At 40.2% G+C, this 17,245-nt stretch overlaps 1 protein-coding gene across 2 annotated transcripts; it reads right to left on the reverse strand.

The window, feature by feature from the left end:
- Positions 1-16: 16 nt before the first annotated feature.
- On the reverse strand, positions 17-16,681 carry LOC139573886 (small ribosomal subunit protein uS15m-like). Of its 2 annotated transcripts, none has more exons than XM_071397846.1 (9): positions 16,351-16,681; positions 3,124-3,189; positions 2,998-3,043; positions 2,445-2,474; positions 2,159-2,207; positions 1,906-1,990; positions 1,739-1,797; positions 841-1,032; positions 17-554 (listed from the first exon to the last, which is right to left on the reverse strand). In XM_071397846.1, the coding sequence occupies exons 1-9, from the start codon at positions 16,406-16,408 to the stop codon at positions 444-446; spliced, it is 696 nt and encodes a 231-aa protein (XP_071253947.1). In that variant the 5' UTR covers positions 16,409-16,681; the 3' UTR covers positions 17-443. The 2 variants fall into 2 exon arrangements, with proteins under 2 accessions (XP_071253947.1, XP_071253946.1); XM_071397845.1 differs by lacking the exon at positions 16,351-16,681 and adding an exon at positions 4,710-5,220.
- Between the last annotated feature and the right edge of the window lie 564 nt (positions 16,682-17,245).

The following is a 17,245-nucleotide window of genomic DNA, read 5'->3' on the forward strand; positions in this document are numbered from 1 at the left end:
AGAGAGCAAACAAATCTATTGTATAATTTATTTTATTAAATTAAATGATTAATTGTGGGTTTATTTGATAGTTTCAGGTCACATATCCTGAGCACATAGATATTGCCCACACCAAAACCACATATCTGCGTCACTGCATTTATTGGGCCAAATGTGGTTTGATGATGCATCAACATGCATTGGGGACAGGAAGAATGAAGACTTAGTGTACTACAAGCAATACGTTATTAATGTTTCTTATTACAGTATAGCAATACATGGGAAAATTTATTTTACATGGCCTGGTGGCATTGGTGGGTGGAGATTTCTCTTTAGGACAAATGGAATAGTCAAAAAAGAGCAAACGCCACCCACCTGAGGCACTGTGCCATGCAAAACTAATTTGCCCATTGAGCGCAAGACTGAATGCATCGAGTAAGACAGACATTGGATATTGTAGTAGTTTATTGGGTTCCTGTAGCTGCTGTCTTGGCTGGTTCTGCCAGTTTTGGGGAGGGGGTCTGCTTAATTTTCTTCCTTTGCTCCAGTTTCTGTTTCTGCACCTCTTTGAATACCTAAGAAAGGACACAGTCATATAAACCTACGGCAAAAAGTCCAACAACAATGACAGCAAAATTATAAAAGTCTTCAACTTTGCCTTGACTTTTACATTAAGTCATGCATTAGACTATTGGTAAAAACCATGGTTCAACACCCTGTATACAGCAGAAAGATTAACAAGAAAATTGCTAGTCTGGTCCCAGATCTGTTTGTGCCGTCTTGCTAACCATACAGTACAAACCACTCTGGGACCAAGCTAGAAAATTGCACTAAATAAGAGAATGGAGTTTTGTTGTGTACCTTTATGCACAGGGCCTTCTTGGCCAGCCAGCGTCGGGTGGCATGTCTGTAGTACTCCGGGGGGAAAGTGTAGGTGATGCCCAGCTGCTGGCAGACATGTTCAAAGGCGTCGTAGCGCGTCACCCTGAGGTGCTTGAGCAGCTTCTTCCTGCGGTCAATGGCCATGAGCATCCATCGCTTGTTCGCTTTGTCCTGATACAAAGACGGGGGCCCAAAACACAGTCCGAGGTCAAATGGAGAAAAAAATATGCGTAAAGCGATAACAATATTTAAGGCTTGATTCAAACCGTGGGGCTGAAGAGCGGCACTGTAGCGCGATTGAAATGTAAAGGTAATTTCCGATTGAGCTAACTAATGCAGTGTTCACTGTGAATGACGTCTCCGCAAACACGGGAACATTGCCTTTACATTTCTATTGTGCTGTAACGCAGCTCTTCAGGACTACAGATTGAATCGAACACCTAGTCTGGGAACATGTCTTTTACATAATAGAGGAGTTGCTTTTCTTATTAAAAATAGCATAGTGATTTTGAGACTGTCAAAACCAAACTGTCTAAAAGTGAGATACAGTACAGTGACAGACTGCCAAACCTTGGCTTTAACATTTTAACATTGCTAAAGGATAGTTATATTTTGCAATATGTCTGCAAAAATGTTGGATACAATGTTACGTGTATACGTTGTGACAGTAGATTCCTAGCATGCAGCAGCACCACTACTACTCTGTCAAATGTCATGGTGGGTGTACGCACTACACAGGAAATCCTGTTGACAAACCTCACACCAGACAGGGAGGGGACCGGAAATTAAACGTGTGGAAATAATATGCATTCACGTCATGGTTACTATAGGGACTTAAAATGACACAGTCTTGCATTTAGCCTTCAACCATACACACCTTAGTATGTTTGTGCAGGTGCTCCTGGTAGTTTCGGATTTTGGAGGTCAAAATGGCCACTAAAAAGGTCAAGAAAGGGGTTAAGAAGTGAACAAACGATTGCTGAAATAAGGTGATTCCTCAGAGGAAAAGCACGGTTGTTCACTAGGTCCAAAACAGGAACCTACCCTTGACTTCTGTAGAGCTGCGGTCAGCTTCATCCCTCCGGACTTTTGCAATCAGCTGCTCCGTTTTCAATCTCAACTTTTCGCTCTGGTGACACGAAACATGGTGGTTTGATTATGCAATATCCAGCATAGGTATAGAAAAATGGTCGTATCATAATGTAAACTATAGCAACTAACAGAGGTATACACAAACTGTAGTTACTCTTATGTAGTTATTCTTATGAGCACAATGAGAAAGGTGAAAAGAACATACATGGCTTGCTAGTTCCAGTGTCAGAAGTCTTTTGACCAGGTCATCAGCTCTGTAAACACATGATAACAGATCAGCATTAGTAAGAGATGTACTGTATAGTAGAGGTATAGTACAAACGCTGAGTATGCCTATATATTGTACAAATAAAGACATAGAATAACTATTTTAAACAGCATCATCTCATTGCTGTAGTTGTTTGGACATGGGAGAGTTGAACATACATGAGCCATGTCTGCATGACATAAAATACATTTAATTTAAGTCTGGACAAATGAAATGCACATACGTTTGAGCGAGTGGAACAGCGGCATATTCCATTTTCTTCCAGTTCTTTCACGTCACCCCGCTCCTCCGCTCTCTCCACTGGCTTCCAGTTGAAGCTCGCATCCGCTACAAGACCATGGTGCTTGCCTACGGAGCTGTGAGGGGAACGGCACCTCCGTACCTTCAGGCTCTGATCAGGCCCTACACCCAAACAAGGGCACTGCGTTCATCCACCTCTGGCCTGCTCGCCTCCCTACCTCTGAGGAAGTACAGTTCCCGCTCAGCCCAGTCAAAACTGTTCGCTGCTCTGGCACCCCAATGGTGGAACAAACTCCCTCACGACGCCAGGTCAGCGGAGTCAATCACCACCTTCCGGAGACACCTGAAACCCCACCTCTTTAAGGAATACCTAGGATAGGATAAAGTAATCCTTCTAACCCCCCCCCCCTTAAAAGAGTTAGATGCACTATTGTAAAGTGGTTGTTCCACTGGATATCATAAGGTGAATGCACCAATTTGTAAGTCGCTCTGGATAAGAGCGTCTGCTAAATGACTTAAATGTAAATGTAAATGTAATTTTCAGCATTGTCGGAGGAAGATCACTCAACTGACTTTGCATCACTGATGGAAATAAACTTAGACAGTAAATATCAAACATCCAAGTGGTCTTAGATCAAATAGTTGACCTAGGTCCTCCATACCTGGCTTCTTCTTTCTTATGGCACGGGTATAGTTTCTCCCAGGCTGAATGGTGAAACTCCCAATACCTGGTAAGAATTAAACAAATGATCAAACAATACATAATTACTCTTAGTCGATTGCTTTATGAACCATAGGATGGTGCCAGATATATGCCTGCAACTACACTGAGTGCACAAAACATTAAGAACACCTGTTCTTTCCATGGCATAGACTGACCAGGTGAATGCTATGATCCCTTATTGATGTCACTTGTTAAATTCAATTCAATCAGTGTAGATGAAGGGGAGGAGACAGGTTAAAAAATGATTTGTAAGCCTTGAAACGATTGAGACATGGATTGTGTATGTGTACCATTCGGAGGGTGAATGGGCAAGACAAAATATTTAAGTGCCTTTGAACGAGGTATGGTAGTATGTGCTAGGTGCAATGGTTTGTGTCAAGAACTGCAATGCATGCTCAACAGTTTTCTGTGTGTAGAATGGTCCACCACCCCAAGAACATCCAGACAACTTGACACAACTGTGGGAAGCATTGGACTCAACATGGGCCAGCAATCCTGTGGAACGCTTTTAGACACAGTCTACGCCCCAAACGAATTGAGGCTATTCTGAGGGTAAAAGGGGCGGAGGTAGTGCAGCTCAATATTAGGAAGATGTTCTTAATGTTTTGTACACTCAGTGTATGTGCCTGCATGAGAAAGTGTCTGTAAGCATGTTCAGCAGCAACATGTTTTGCAGTAAGAGTTAGGATGTCTTACTGTAAAGGTACTTGTTTTGATGTTGGCCTACATTTTGTGAACTGTCGTGCAGAGATCATAGAAACAAGAGTGGAGTGTCATGTTCTGTATACATGATCAAGAATGGTAGAGTGAGAAAAGCTGCTGCAGACACATTGCAGGGGGCCTGTGGGGAAAATAACTCTGGTTCCCACATCCTCTTCATAAAAACCACTTACTAGCAGACTGACTGATTACATGATGAGAAACGTATTAGTCATATGTCTGGGTTAAAATGGCATTAGCTTCGCACCAGTCTGGTTACAAATGATTCCATTCATTTCAGCTGTTTAGACAGGTAGCTACTAGCTAACGTTATCACTACATTAGTATACAATAATGATCTATTTTTATGAAACCATATAGCTAGCCTAGTTAGTATACACAGGATGATAAGGACAATGGAGTAGTGATTGATGTCCCTATACAAAGCCTGTGTCACTGTATACACAAAGAGAATAACTCTTGTGTACCTGTCTATAAATGTTGTTGTTGTCCTTGTTGTGATTAGCTATCTGTACACTAGATATCCTAGATAATTGCTGCAGTGCCCTCTCCTGGCCTACCCAAGGAAGAACTGTACTCGTTACATGACTAATGGAAAAGCACTTTTTTACGAGGTGTTAAGATGATAAGTGGGTTTTCACACAAAATCTACCCATTCCGTATTTTTCAGTAATGGTTCATTGATTCTTGCTCCGCATGTGCAGCTAGCTAGTTGACATGCATGCGAGCAAGTGCAGAAAATGAACAGGCGCGCGCATCGACAAGACGTTTCATTCCGGTATATATATATATATATTTATTTACCTGTCAATACAGTCTCATTGTTGCTGTGTGAAGGCCCTGTGATGACAGAGGTTGACGTCCCATGTTTCAATGGGAGAGACGCACAGGTTCCTTTCAGCCTGGATAAAACACCACATTCTCGCAGAACGACAGATGTCGATTTAAGAGCACTTCTTAAAGCCATACTTGATAACATGGCTGATTCAGAGATTATTTGATATGTATGTCAGGTATTAATGGTCAAAATGTAACGAGTAAACAACATTTGTCCCCTACATGAGGATCGCCATTTTGATTAGACAGAACTAATCAGACGGAGAAGTCGATTCGGGAAATGAGAAGGATGCTTGAATAATCTTTCGAGGTCCTGCACACTCATCCTATTTCCCTAGTAAAAATAGCATTTGAATGACCAAAACATCACCCATAATATTTTCATGCTATTAAAATGCTCAGAATTGAAGAAATTGTACATTTTCTCTCATCTCAAACTATCAGGAAGCCCGACAGAACAGGCTGAGTGAGCAGGGTTGCCATGTCTGCAGTTTTCCCGAAAATGGGCTACTTTGAAAACTGCGGGGGGGGGGGGAAATGCATTGGTCGCGGGTTGCAGGTTTTTGGGCTACTTCTAAATTGCACCGTGGCATCTCTTTACATTTTTGTTTTTATTAATTTCACACTGCTACTGCTTACTATCATGCAATGAGGCAGGCTGCTACTGAGTCAGGGAGGGCCGAACGGTTGTGTGTTTTAAGCACATTCGTTTGTGTTGAGAGAGCGCTGCAGCAATCAGACATGACACGTGATGTGAGAACAACTAACTAATTAACTAGCTACATACTTTCCCCTCATAATTGTTGTTTGCCTCATTCGTTGTATCCTGACCGCCCCCCAGTCCTACACTCTTAGAAAAAATGGTTATTTGGGGTAACATATATAATCGTTTTGCTTCTTTGGACGACATTAAAGAACACTACTAAAAAGGTGCTATATACCAAGTGAAGGCAAAGAACCTTGAAGGTTATATCCATACCCGAGTGTAATGTGGATTTTAGCAAACAACGGCTAAGCTAACACAGTCACACCAAACTCTGAAATGACAGCGAACTAGCTCCCTTTTCATTTCTTTTAGCGGTTTTGCATTGACATTCATATCTATAATAATGATGCTGTTGCATGATTTCGCCTGGTCATTAAAGTGGCTAGTTGACGTTCGACATGTCAACTCTCTATGGCAAGAGGGAGATCGAATTCGCATTTGGCAACATTGTTGCCGAGGTCAGTGGCAAACAGCAAGGTTCATATAAACCTGTGCTCTTGCAAACTAAATGCTAGCTAGAAGCAAGAGGAAATAATGTGTTGACAAGTTTACACTCTTAGGGTGCGTTTGTAAATTCACTCTGGCTATCTACTCCGATTCAGAGCACTCTCATCTGAGTTTGCTTGAGTGCAGAATAACTGATGAATTTACGAACGCACAACACCCGTTGAATATGACCGTTATCAGTAAACGTAGTCAAAAAAACACAATTCATTTGTTGCCAGCAGCACAGTTAGTCACCAACGCTCCACATAACATGAAAATAGACCAACCAGCTCTGCTAGGGGGAGTAAAATGGTCAGAGTGAGGTGTTCTCTCGTTTGTGTATGGAAGTAGCTAGCGAGGTAGCCAACTTTAGCCAGTTAGCTTGGGTGCTTGACTACCTTTGTGAGGTCAGAACACTTGGATTAACCCTACTGTACGCCTAGCTTCCAGTGTACAGTCGTGGCCAAAAGTTAATTTTAACTGCCATTCTGTTTCAAAAATCAACTGCCATTCCAGCATGATGATGCAAGAGGATGGTGGTTGAAGTTGAAAATAGCCTACCAATAAGCAAATTCTGAAATTATAAAGGTAAGCAAAGTTTATTGTTTAATTCAAATATATGCAGTCAAAGTCATATGATAAACTATAGCTAGGCTAGATAGAAAAAGTTTATTAGAATTTGAGCACCGTTTGTACGCTACCATAGCTAGCTAGCTACACATGAAAAAGCTAGGCGACTTTAATCAGTCACTTTACAAGCTAGCTAGCCAACTCTTACAAATAAACATAATTTTTTATTATGGAATATGCCAAATAGTCAATGTCAGGCTGGGTCTGTAGCTCTATTAGCTTTTTACTTTTATTTTGGGATTTAAGTATGGAGTCAGATGAGGGGACTATGTTTCATGAAGCCATTAGAAGACTGTTGCTGACCTCTGTTGAATGTACATGATGGGCAGTGGGCTGACTGAGAGGAGGTATGCATCTAAATTATTTATAATACATTATGTATAATAAGTCTTGGTGATTCAATAGCCTACTTAATCATTGCATGACTTTTAACATGCTATCCACAGTATGTTTTGCTCAATCTGGCAGTAACCAACTATCATAGGCAGAGGATCTCTCTTTTGGCTGCTGCTGACAACACCAGCATGTAAGTTGTTCTTCTACACCATAAAAATTACAGTGCCTTCGGAAAGTATTCAGACCCCTTGACCTTTTTCAAATTTGGTTACGTTACAGCCTTATTCTAAAATGTATTCAATTGTTTTTTTCCCCTCATCAATCTACAAACAATACCCCATAATGACAAAGCAAAAACAGGTTTTTATAAATGTTTGCTAATTCATATATATACACTAACGTTCAAAAGTTTGGGGTCACTTAGAAATGTCCTTGTTTTTGAAAGAAATGTACATTTTTGTTCCATTAAAATAACATAAAATCGATCAGAAATACAGTGTAGACATTGTTAATGTTGTAAATTACTATTGTAGCTGGAAACGGGTGATTTTTTAATGGAATATCTACATAGGCCCATTATCAGCAACAATCACTCCTGTGTTACAATGGCACATTGCGTTAGCTAATCCAAGTTTATCATTTTAAAAGGCTAATTGATCATTAGAAAACCCTTTTGCAATTATGTTAGCACAGCTGAAATCTATTGTTCTGCTTAAAGAAGCAATAAAACAGCCCATATTTAGACTATTTGAGTATCTGGAGCATCAGCATTTGTGGGTTCGATTACAGGCTCAAAATGGCCACAAACAAAGCACTTTCTTCTGAAACTCGTCAGTCTATTCGTTCTGAGAAATGAAGGCTATTCCGTGCGAGAAATTGCCAAGAAACTGAAGATCTCGTACAACACTGTGTACTACTCCCTTCACAGAACAGCGCAAACTGTCTCTAACCAGAATAGAAAGAAGAGTGGGAGGCCCCGGTGCACAACTGAGCAAGAGGACAAGTACATTAGAGTGTCTAGTTTGAGAAACAGACGCCTCACAAGTCCTCAACTGGCAGCTTCATTAAATAGTACCCGCAAACACCAGTCTCAACTTCAACAGTGAAGAGGCGACTCTGGGATGCTGGCCTTCGAGGCAGAGTTGCAAAGAAAAAGCCATATCTCAGACTGGCCAAAAAAAGAAAGGATTAAGATTGGCAAAAGAACACAGACACTGGACAGAGGAATTCTGCCGAGAAGGCCAGCATCCCGGAGTCGCCTCTTCACTGTTGACGTTGTGACTCGTGTTTAGCGTGTACTATTTAATGAAGCTGCCAGTTGAGGACTTGTGAGGCATCTGCATAGCAAATGGTCTGAGGTATGTCTGTTTTTTATTTTTAATACATTTACAAAAATGTCTAAAAAACTGTTTTTACTTTGTCATTATGGGGTATACTGTGTAGATTGCGGATTATGTTTATTTATTTAATCAATTTTAGAATAAGGCTGTAACGTAACAAAATGTGGAAAAGTCAAGTGGTCTGAATGCTTTCCAAAGGCAATGTATGTCTGCATAGAATTTCGTCTTCATTTTGGAAGATTAACTCATTTTTTCTTTTTCTCAGGAACCAGCTTAAACAACAACCCACACTGTACTGTTCCATAAAGACATCAGGGTTTCCACACATGAAGCAAGCGATAGCACCCTTTGGGTTCTTTAAGGAACCTTTTTTTCTAAGAGTGTACCAATCTTTACTAGAGCCATCACAGCAAGGGAGAGAAACTGAGAAATCCCAAAGTATCCCTTTAAGGGCACCACATTGTGTCTGGTAGGGTTCAAACAGACTGGGACAGTTCTGGGAGGATAAATCCAAAATTCATACTAGGCGTACTGTACATACCATTTTCAAGCAATGAGGCTAATGCAACAGATCAGAACGTTTAGCTTAACATGTTGATAAACTATTATTTCTTTACATTATAGGCGCATTAATCGTAACAATGCGCACACGGCAGTAGGCTACGCTCAAATGTTCCAAAATGCAATTAGCGGGAACACATAATTCTAAAAAGTGCACCACACATGCTAGTGGTTTCATGTGACAGATATGAAAATATATGCTCGAAATCTAAAAAGAGGGGAGATCTAAAGATGCAGCAACTAGCATTGGTTGCTGATATGACTAGGATTGTGTCTTTGCCTGCTGGACAATGAAAGAAAGTTGATCTGAAAACCAATAGAACAATAGAAAATGCCAGTTGCAATGTCATGAGGAAGTTCCCTCAACATATGGTCTGATTTTGGCTAGGCTACTTTGAAACAAGGTAAGACATGCCTCAGAAAACAAAATAAAGCATCCAGGTTTTAAACAATTCAGTTTATGGTTAAATAGTTTCAAAATGTATGCGGTGCGCAACAGCATTGGCCTTTCTTTCGCTCTTCTGACCATTTGATCTGAAAAACCTGTGCCTCGAGTTTGTCAACAGAATCAAGCCTTTAGACTTTAATATTAGTTATCCTGCATTATAATTGTCAAACATGACTGTTGTTTAGCCTATTGATGTATCTAAAAGTATTATCAAAGTTTTGCTACATTTTCCAGCGCCTCCCTCATGTCAGTCAGCATCGGTGTGGACATGAGAGGCTGTAGCCAATATGCATATAACCTAGATTACACTTTTTTAAATGTAGACAAATTATTGATGCACATTCATGCAAAATAGATTTAAATATTATTCCATTGTTGGCTATTTTAAAGGATTAGATTTTTTTAAATGTGAATTTCTGGCTCAGTTGACAGCCCCATTTATATATTTCAGTAGTAGGCTAATCTTATTAGATTTTTACATCACTGTGAATGACCTAGGTCCTATGAGTTGACCCATGTTGGCATATCAAAGAAATACTGTATATATTTTAATGGTTGGTTCATATTCAGTTTGGGACGGTTTAAATTGCACTTCGGGACGATTCTGGGACAGTGATGTAAATAGTTAGTCTCAAGCTTTGTATGTAGCTAGCTAGCTATCTAACATTGGCCAGAAAGTTGAAGTCAGAGGAGAGAGAGCAGCGCAGAGGTGAGGACATAGAGGAACTGATTAACTCAATTACTGACTATCAAATTTTAATAGTAGTGAATGATTGATTAATAGTAGAATTAAACTCTCTTGATGTACTGGATGCATGATGGACCTCCTTTCTCTCTTTCCTTTCCTTCTTGCTCCAGAAGGATGGTTATGATTTTTTTTTTTTTTAAGAAAAGCAAACAGTTGGGGCTTTTCGATTTTTATACTCCAGTTGAAAATGCGATTATTTTAGAGTAATGTGACTTCTATTAACACTATTTCAGAATTTTTAACATTATTAACACCATTTCACAATAATGCTTTCTGAAAAAAACGTAAACATTTATTATCAATCACTTCTGTTGTTCAGATTAATAACTTAGACATGACCTGCCTCACTGAAACATTTCACAGAGAGGGTGACTTTTACCATCTTAATAAAGCAGTTCCGCCTGAATACAAAGGGTGCCAGGTAGCCTAGTGGTTAGAGCGTTGGGCCAGTAACCAAAACAATGCTGGCTTGAATACCTGAGCCAACAAGGTGAAAAATCTGTTGATGTGCCTTTGAACAAGGCCCTTACCCCTCATTTGTTTCAGGGGTGTTGTTCTACTATGGCTGACACTTTTTGAAAAGGTGCGGTGGAGGCCTTACTGTTTTATACAGAGAGTTCTTTATTTTAAACCCATTGACTATTGCTGATTTTCAGTCTTTTGAGTGCCTTGCTTTTAAACGTAAACAAACAAATCCTCTCACTGTTATTCTGTGGAAACTTAAACCATTACTCTTTCAGGAACACACCCAGTCCACCTTTGAGTCTGAGCTGCAGTGAGCTGGCCCTCGATGACATGGTCAATCTGTGTAACAGCATCCTTGCAACTGAAAAAATATGTGAAGTAACATTACAATGCTCGTCTCCTTGATTCACTGATTAACTGTGCAGACTGAAGACTCATGGAGGAAGGATGGCCTGACTGTCCACCTACTGGCCTATAAAGACCACCAGGAAACCTACTCTGCTTCCTTAAAAGCAGCTCAACCAGCTTTCTACTCTGTCACGATTGACAATAAAATGTAACCCCAGAACCATGTTTTCTACCATCAACTGCCTTTTCAACCCTGCAAACTCATGCTCTCCTGCAGCCTCATCTGAGCAGTGCAATCGCTTCTCAGATTTTTTCAAGACAAAGATTGACACTATCAGGACAAACATCATGGCCTCTAAGATGGCCTGCACCCCACACCCTGAGCCCCCAGCCCAGACTGCCCCTACTTTCAGCAACTTTACAGAAGTCACATCCACCGTTGTGCAGTCAATCTCTAAAATGAAGGTCATCACATGCTCCCTTGACCCTATCCCTACATCTCTACTCAACAGCTGCTCATCATCTTATGTTTGTCACTACCCTGATCAACAAGTCCCTGCTGACCAGAGAGGTACCATCGATCTTCAAAAAAGCTGCAGTCACCCCCTTACTGAAGAAACCCAACCTTGACCAGAACATCCTATCCAACTACAGGCCTATCTCCGACCTTCCCTTCCTATCCAATAGGAAGAACTACATCACTATTGGAGAGTCCAGATCGGAGGAGTCTGCAGTCACATGCGGCATCCTATAAGTGCTGGAGCCTATCCTGTTTTTAATTTACATGCTCCCTCTGGGACATTTCCTTCCTAACATCAACTTCCAATGCTACACTGACGATACCCAGGTCTACATTAGCACCAAACCGGACACCATCTCTGCCCTAGTAAAACTCTGCCTAGAGGACATCAGGGCAGGGATGAAAGAGAACTTCCTCCAGTTGAATAGTAGCAAGACTGAAGTTGTGCTGGAAACATCTGCCTTACAATCAACGGCCAGGCCATCCACCTGTCCTCTGTCATCTCTAACCTAGGAGTCAAGTTTGATCCCTCTCCGTCCTTCAATGCCCACATAAAACAAATATGTAAAACATTGTCCGGGTCATACCGTCACTCTCCCAGCCAGATGCAGAGAAACTCATTCACGCCTAGTGGTTAGAGCGTTGGACTAGTAACCGAAAGGTTGCAAGATCGAATCCCCGAGCTGACAAGGTAAAAATCTGTCGTTCTGCCCCTGAACAAGGCAGTTAACCCACTGTTCCTAGGCCGTCATTGAAAATAAGAATTTGTTCTCAACTGACTTGCCTAGTTAAATAAAGGTAACATATATATTTTTTAATCTTCTCTTGAAACGACTACGGCATTGAGCTTTTCGTGGGCCTCCCAGCCAAATCACTACAGAGGCTCCAACTAATCCAGAACAGTGCTGCCAGGGTCCTGACCAGGACCAAGTCAGACCACATTACCCCAATCCTGGCCCAACACCACTAACTACATAATCGACTTAAAAATGATCATGGTTGTATTTAAAGCCTTGAATGGATTGAGCTACACCTACATCAGTGATCTCATCTCAATTAGCGAGCCACCTTGCACTCTCTGCTCCAGCCACTCCCTACTGCTTAATTAAAGTCCCCAAGACACATTTCCGAACTATGGGGACCGAGCCTTCTGCTCCCTTACCCCTCGGCCTATGCAATGCTTTCACTGACCATCTGAGAGCCGCTCCATCACTCAGAACTTAAAACCAACTTCTACAGACTGTCTTTTTCTTAGTCCCAGTCTCAATCTAAAATGGATTTAGCATCTAGCCTACTATTGCTATTTTACCTGGCTTGATTCTAAATGAATGTTTTTTTTCCCTCAGTAGAGCTTTGAGATAACTCAGTAATGAAAAGCGCTATACAAATTAAATACATTTTTATTATTATTATATTCATGAGCTCGCCTCTATATTAGGCGGTGTGACTCTATACCTGGCGGTGTGAAATGACTGCACGGAAAATCGTCAAAGACCCCAACCATCCAAGCCATAGACTATTTTCTCTGCTTCCGCACGGCAAGAAATACCAGTGCATCAAGTCTGACACCCACAGGCTCTTGAACAGCTTCTATACCCAAGCAATACAACTGATAAATAGCTAACAAAATAGCTACATGGACCGAGTTTACCTTGTATCTTTATTGACCTTTTATTTCAGTGTTTGCACTGTCTCTATGCACACTCACAGGGCCGTACATACACACACTGTCACTCCAACACACACACAAACTCCATCATTTTCTCACTCACACATAATATGCACATACATTTATACTGACTCTACACACCCACAAGATGCTGCTACTCTGTTTATCTTACATCCTGTTGCCTAGTCACCTTACCTCTATACTTATCTACCTCCATGCACATGTAAATATGATATTGGAACAGACTTTTTACATTTTTCCTGTATATGGTATGCTTTCTTACTTTATTGTGTATTTCAATTATTAATATTTTTATTTTCTAGTAATACATTGTTATTAATTATTGCATTGTTGTTGTTTTGAGTTTGCAAGAAAGGCATTTCACTGTAGTTGTGCATGTGACATTAAAAATTGAAACTGGCAGCTCTTTGAACACCCTTGTGGTCGTTGCCAAGTAACAAGGTTAACAATGGGCCACATGTAATTCTGAGCCTAAATAGTATGCCTCAACCCATTTTCTCTGCAAAATGCTCTCATGGTCAACAGAGCTGATTATGGATTGTTGGACATCAGACTAACAGCAGCAATACACAATTGCATTTCTATTGTTTTGTAACTAATTACAGAATACAGTTAGTTCAATGATACACTTGTTCGCAATAATTAGTAAAGCCCGAGTCTGCTTAGAATAGGGATCAACTATATTCAGCCGCCTGCCGGTTTTCTTCTTGAGGGGATGGTGGGGGGCTGGAACATAATTACAAATCATTTGTAGACTAAAAATTGACTACAAGAAGCCCAAACTAATATATTGTTTGACTAAAACAATAATTTCAAACCTTACTTACATTTTTATACGATTACGTGTCTCTCTATTATGCATGGGCAGTGGTTTAAGAAGTTGGGGGAACTTAACTTGGCTCCTCCCCCAGAAGATTTTGGTGCATCTAACGCTAATTTCCTGCATTTCTACACAATCCAATATGGCGTCTCTATTTAGAACAAAAAGTAAGAAAAAATGCCCAGTCATCAAGCTTGGTAAGAGATCATTATTAAATATGTTTAACCCTTTGACACGTACCAACAAACAGGTGTAATCATTCTTGGTATACTCAGAGGACCATTATTAGCATGTTTTAACCACTCCTATATAAATGGTAGATTATCGGACATGCAACAAGAAGGTCTGATATCATTATTACTGAAACAGGACCCAAGTGGTATATATAACGATCCAGTCCATTTAAAAAAAATCGAAGGCCTCTTGCACTTCAGTGTTGTGATGCAAAAATCCGAGCAAAATGCTTGGCACATAGAATTAAAAAAGTATTGTCAGATATTATTCATCCTAATCAGACAGTTTTTTTTTACATGGACGATACATTGGAGGTAATATAAGACAAGTACTGGAAACAATAGAATGCTATGAAATATCGGGGACACCAGGCCTGGTTTTCATAGCTGATTTTGAAAAGGCAGTTGATAACGTACGACTGGAGTTTATATATAAATGCCTCAAATATTTCAATTTTGGGGAATCTCTTATAAAATGGGTTAAAGTTATGTATAGTAACCCTAGGTGTAAAATAGTAAATAATGGCTACATCTCAGAAAGTTGTAAACTATCTAGAAGAGTAAAACAAGGTTGTCCACTATCAGCATATCTATTTATTATTGTCATCGAAATGTTAGCTGTTAAAATTAGATCCAACAATAATATTAGGGATTAAAAATCCGTGGCTTAAAAAGGTGTCATTGTACGCTGATGATTCAGGTTTTCTTTTAAAACCACAATTAGAATCTCTCCACGGCCTCATAGAGGATGTAGATACTTTTGCTATCCTCTCTGGATTAACAAATTATGATAAGTGTACTATATTACTGTCACGTTCGTCATAAGGAGTGGACCAAAATGCAGCGTGGTATGTTTCCATCCCTTTTATTCGGAAGAGAAAACTCAAATAACAAAACAATAAAGCGAACAAACGAAATGTGAAGCTCAGATTAGTGCTCACAGGCAACTATACCTAGACAAGATCCCACAAAGCACAATGGGAAAATGGCTACCTAAATATGATCCCCAATCAGAGACAACGATAAACAGCTGCCTCTGATTGGGAACCATACTAGGCCAACAGACATATAATTCACCTAGATAACCCACCCTTAAATCACACCCCGACCAAACCAGCATAGAGAATAAAATAATAAATGGTTCACTCATCTTTCAAGTAAACTTCCCGGAAGTGAATGAAGGGAAGTGAATGATCATAGACGACACACCCCCTTCAACATGCATATGGAAAACAGACCGAACTCATCTTGTCTCCTCTTATTATCTTTGGTTGACTCAAAGAAAAAAAAACATGGTGGCTCGCACCAATTACCCATCTGCGGATTACTTATTCAATTATTTTGATCAATGGGGAGCTCACCCGTGATGTGATGAATTGTAAATAGTAATTGCTATTAGATAATTCATATTGTTGTTTCTGTCAGCTGAGAGTTAGCTAAATATGACCGCTTGTGTTACGTAAATCTTTCCTTAGTTAGCTCTAGGACTAACGTAGCCTACATTTTCCGGTTTGGATGATTGTGTTATGCTGCTGCTACTTCTGTGAACGTCTGAACGTTGCACCCAAAAATTAACTGGTTACTTTCAGGACATAACTTTTTTCTTTAGGGGTGGATCAGCTTAATATTGCGGAAAGATTGTTACTTCCATCAATGTAATTGTCTGCACCATTTCCAATCCCCCATATATTTTTTGGGTAAATATATATATTTCCATATACATACACGTACATGCACATATGCATACATATACACATATATACATACACATACCTATATAGCAGGCTGGCTGAATATGTCCCCTTTTGTGTTTTACACCTCCAGCGGAGGAATGACATGTCTTAGTGCATGTAATTCAGTTTCACTGACGTACAGTACATTCGTTATCCGCAGCAATTTATGTCTGAGATGATACGGACATGATTGGGCATTCAAACATATCTGTATCCATTCATCATCATCAATAGCTTCTACCAGGTTTTCCTCACATCTTTGTTTTACATGTTTAGTGTCATCGAGAAAAGCCTCTATTAACCCTTGATACAGTTTGGAAATCAAGGTTTTTGTAAGTCGCTCTGGATAAGAGCGTCTGCTAAATGACTTAAATGTAAATGTAAGGTTGGATGTTTGTTAGACTACCTTAAAATAGCATCTGGCTTGTCCAGTGTTTGTTGCACAGAGAGAATAAAGTGTTGTATCGGCAAAAATGTACCTCACCTCTGTCACATACTGGTCTTCCCTGGCTGCCTGACCCTGCTGAGACTCCTGTCACCATCTGATCTTCTTAAAATGAGGCATGACAAACAATGACCTTGGTGTACATTTATACATTATATTATCCAAGAATAGAATCAATGGTTCAATAATTGAAATGACCAGATCCCAGAGTGTAGCTTTAAGCTTTAAATGCTGTCCTGTAGCTGCTGTAGGTCTACACATCAATTCCAGATGGAACTTTGTATCATTCACTGATATTATTAATATCCTGCAAAATTCTCCTGAGCTTCGTAGACTGGTCTTCCCTGGCTGTCTGTTCCTGCTTAGATATGATGAGGTTAGTGTTGTGTACTGACTGCACTAGAGGGCTACATCCCGCGGGAACTGCGGTCCCGACAGAGATCATTGCGGCGCGATCTGCATTTTTCATGCTGCGGACAGGAGCGGGCGGTCAGACAGATGACTTTGGGATGAAAATATTGTTGTTGTCCCAAAGCTTATTTGGAAACGTTAGTCTACCTACTGCATTAAAAGGACATATTTTTCGCATTACTCACACACTCAGAATTCGCTGCTTCAACTTCAGTAGCCTACCTCTTCTAGTTGGGCATGAGGGTTCAAGTGCTCCTAGTACGTGTGGTCTAACTGAAATAGAATATGCTGCCTACATGGGCGGAGAATCACGTGGCAGTTAACATGAATATGAAATTAACTTAAATACGATTAGACTGTAGTCTACTACAGTGTCTGTAAATAAATATTGATAATGGAAAGGTGTGGAGGGTGCTCAACCAATGTGAGTCGAAGTACAATAAAAAAAATGTAATCATTGAAAAGGAAAGAGCACAACATGCATATAGGTTAGGCTACTATTGGGAACGAGCGTTGTGCCTTT

Source organism: Salvelinus alpinus, chromosome 4 (genome assembly GCF_045679555.1).
Source record: "Salvelinus alpinus chromosome 4, SLU_Salpinus.1, whole genome shotgun sequence".
Classification (NCBI taxonomy): Eukaryota; Metazoa; Chordata; class Actinopteri; order Salmoniformes; family Salmonidae; genus Salvelinus; species Salvelinus alpinus.

Coding starts and splice junctions, on each gene's coding strand:
- LOC139573886 (XM_071397845.1), bottom strand. CDS start 4,884: ATGTTATCAAGTATGGCTTTAAGAAGTGCTCTTAAATCGACATCTGTC. Junction 1,991..2,158: donor CACTGGAACTAGCAAGCCAT/GTATGTTCTTTT, acceptor TCGTGTCACCAG/AGCGAAAAGTTGAGATTGAA. Junction 555..840: donor AGAAGGCCCTGTGCATAAAG/GTACACAACAAA, acceptor GTCCTTTCTTAG/GTATTCAAAGAGGTGCAGAA.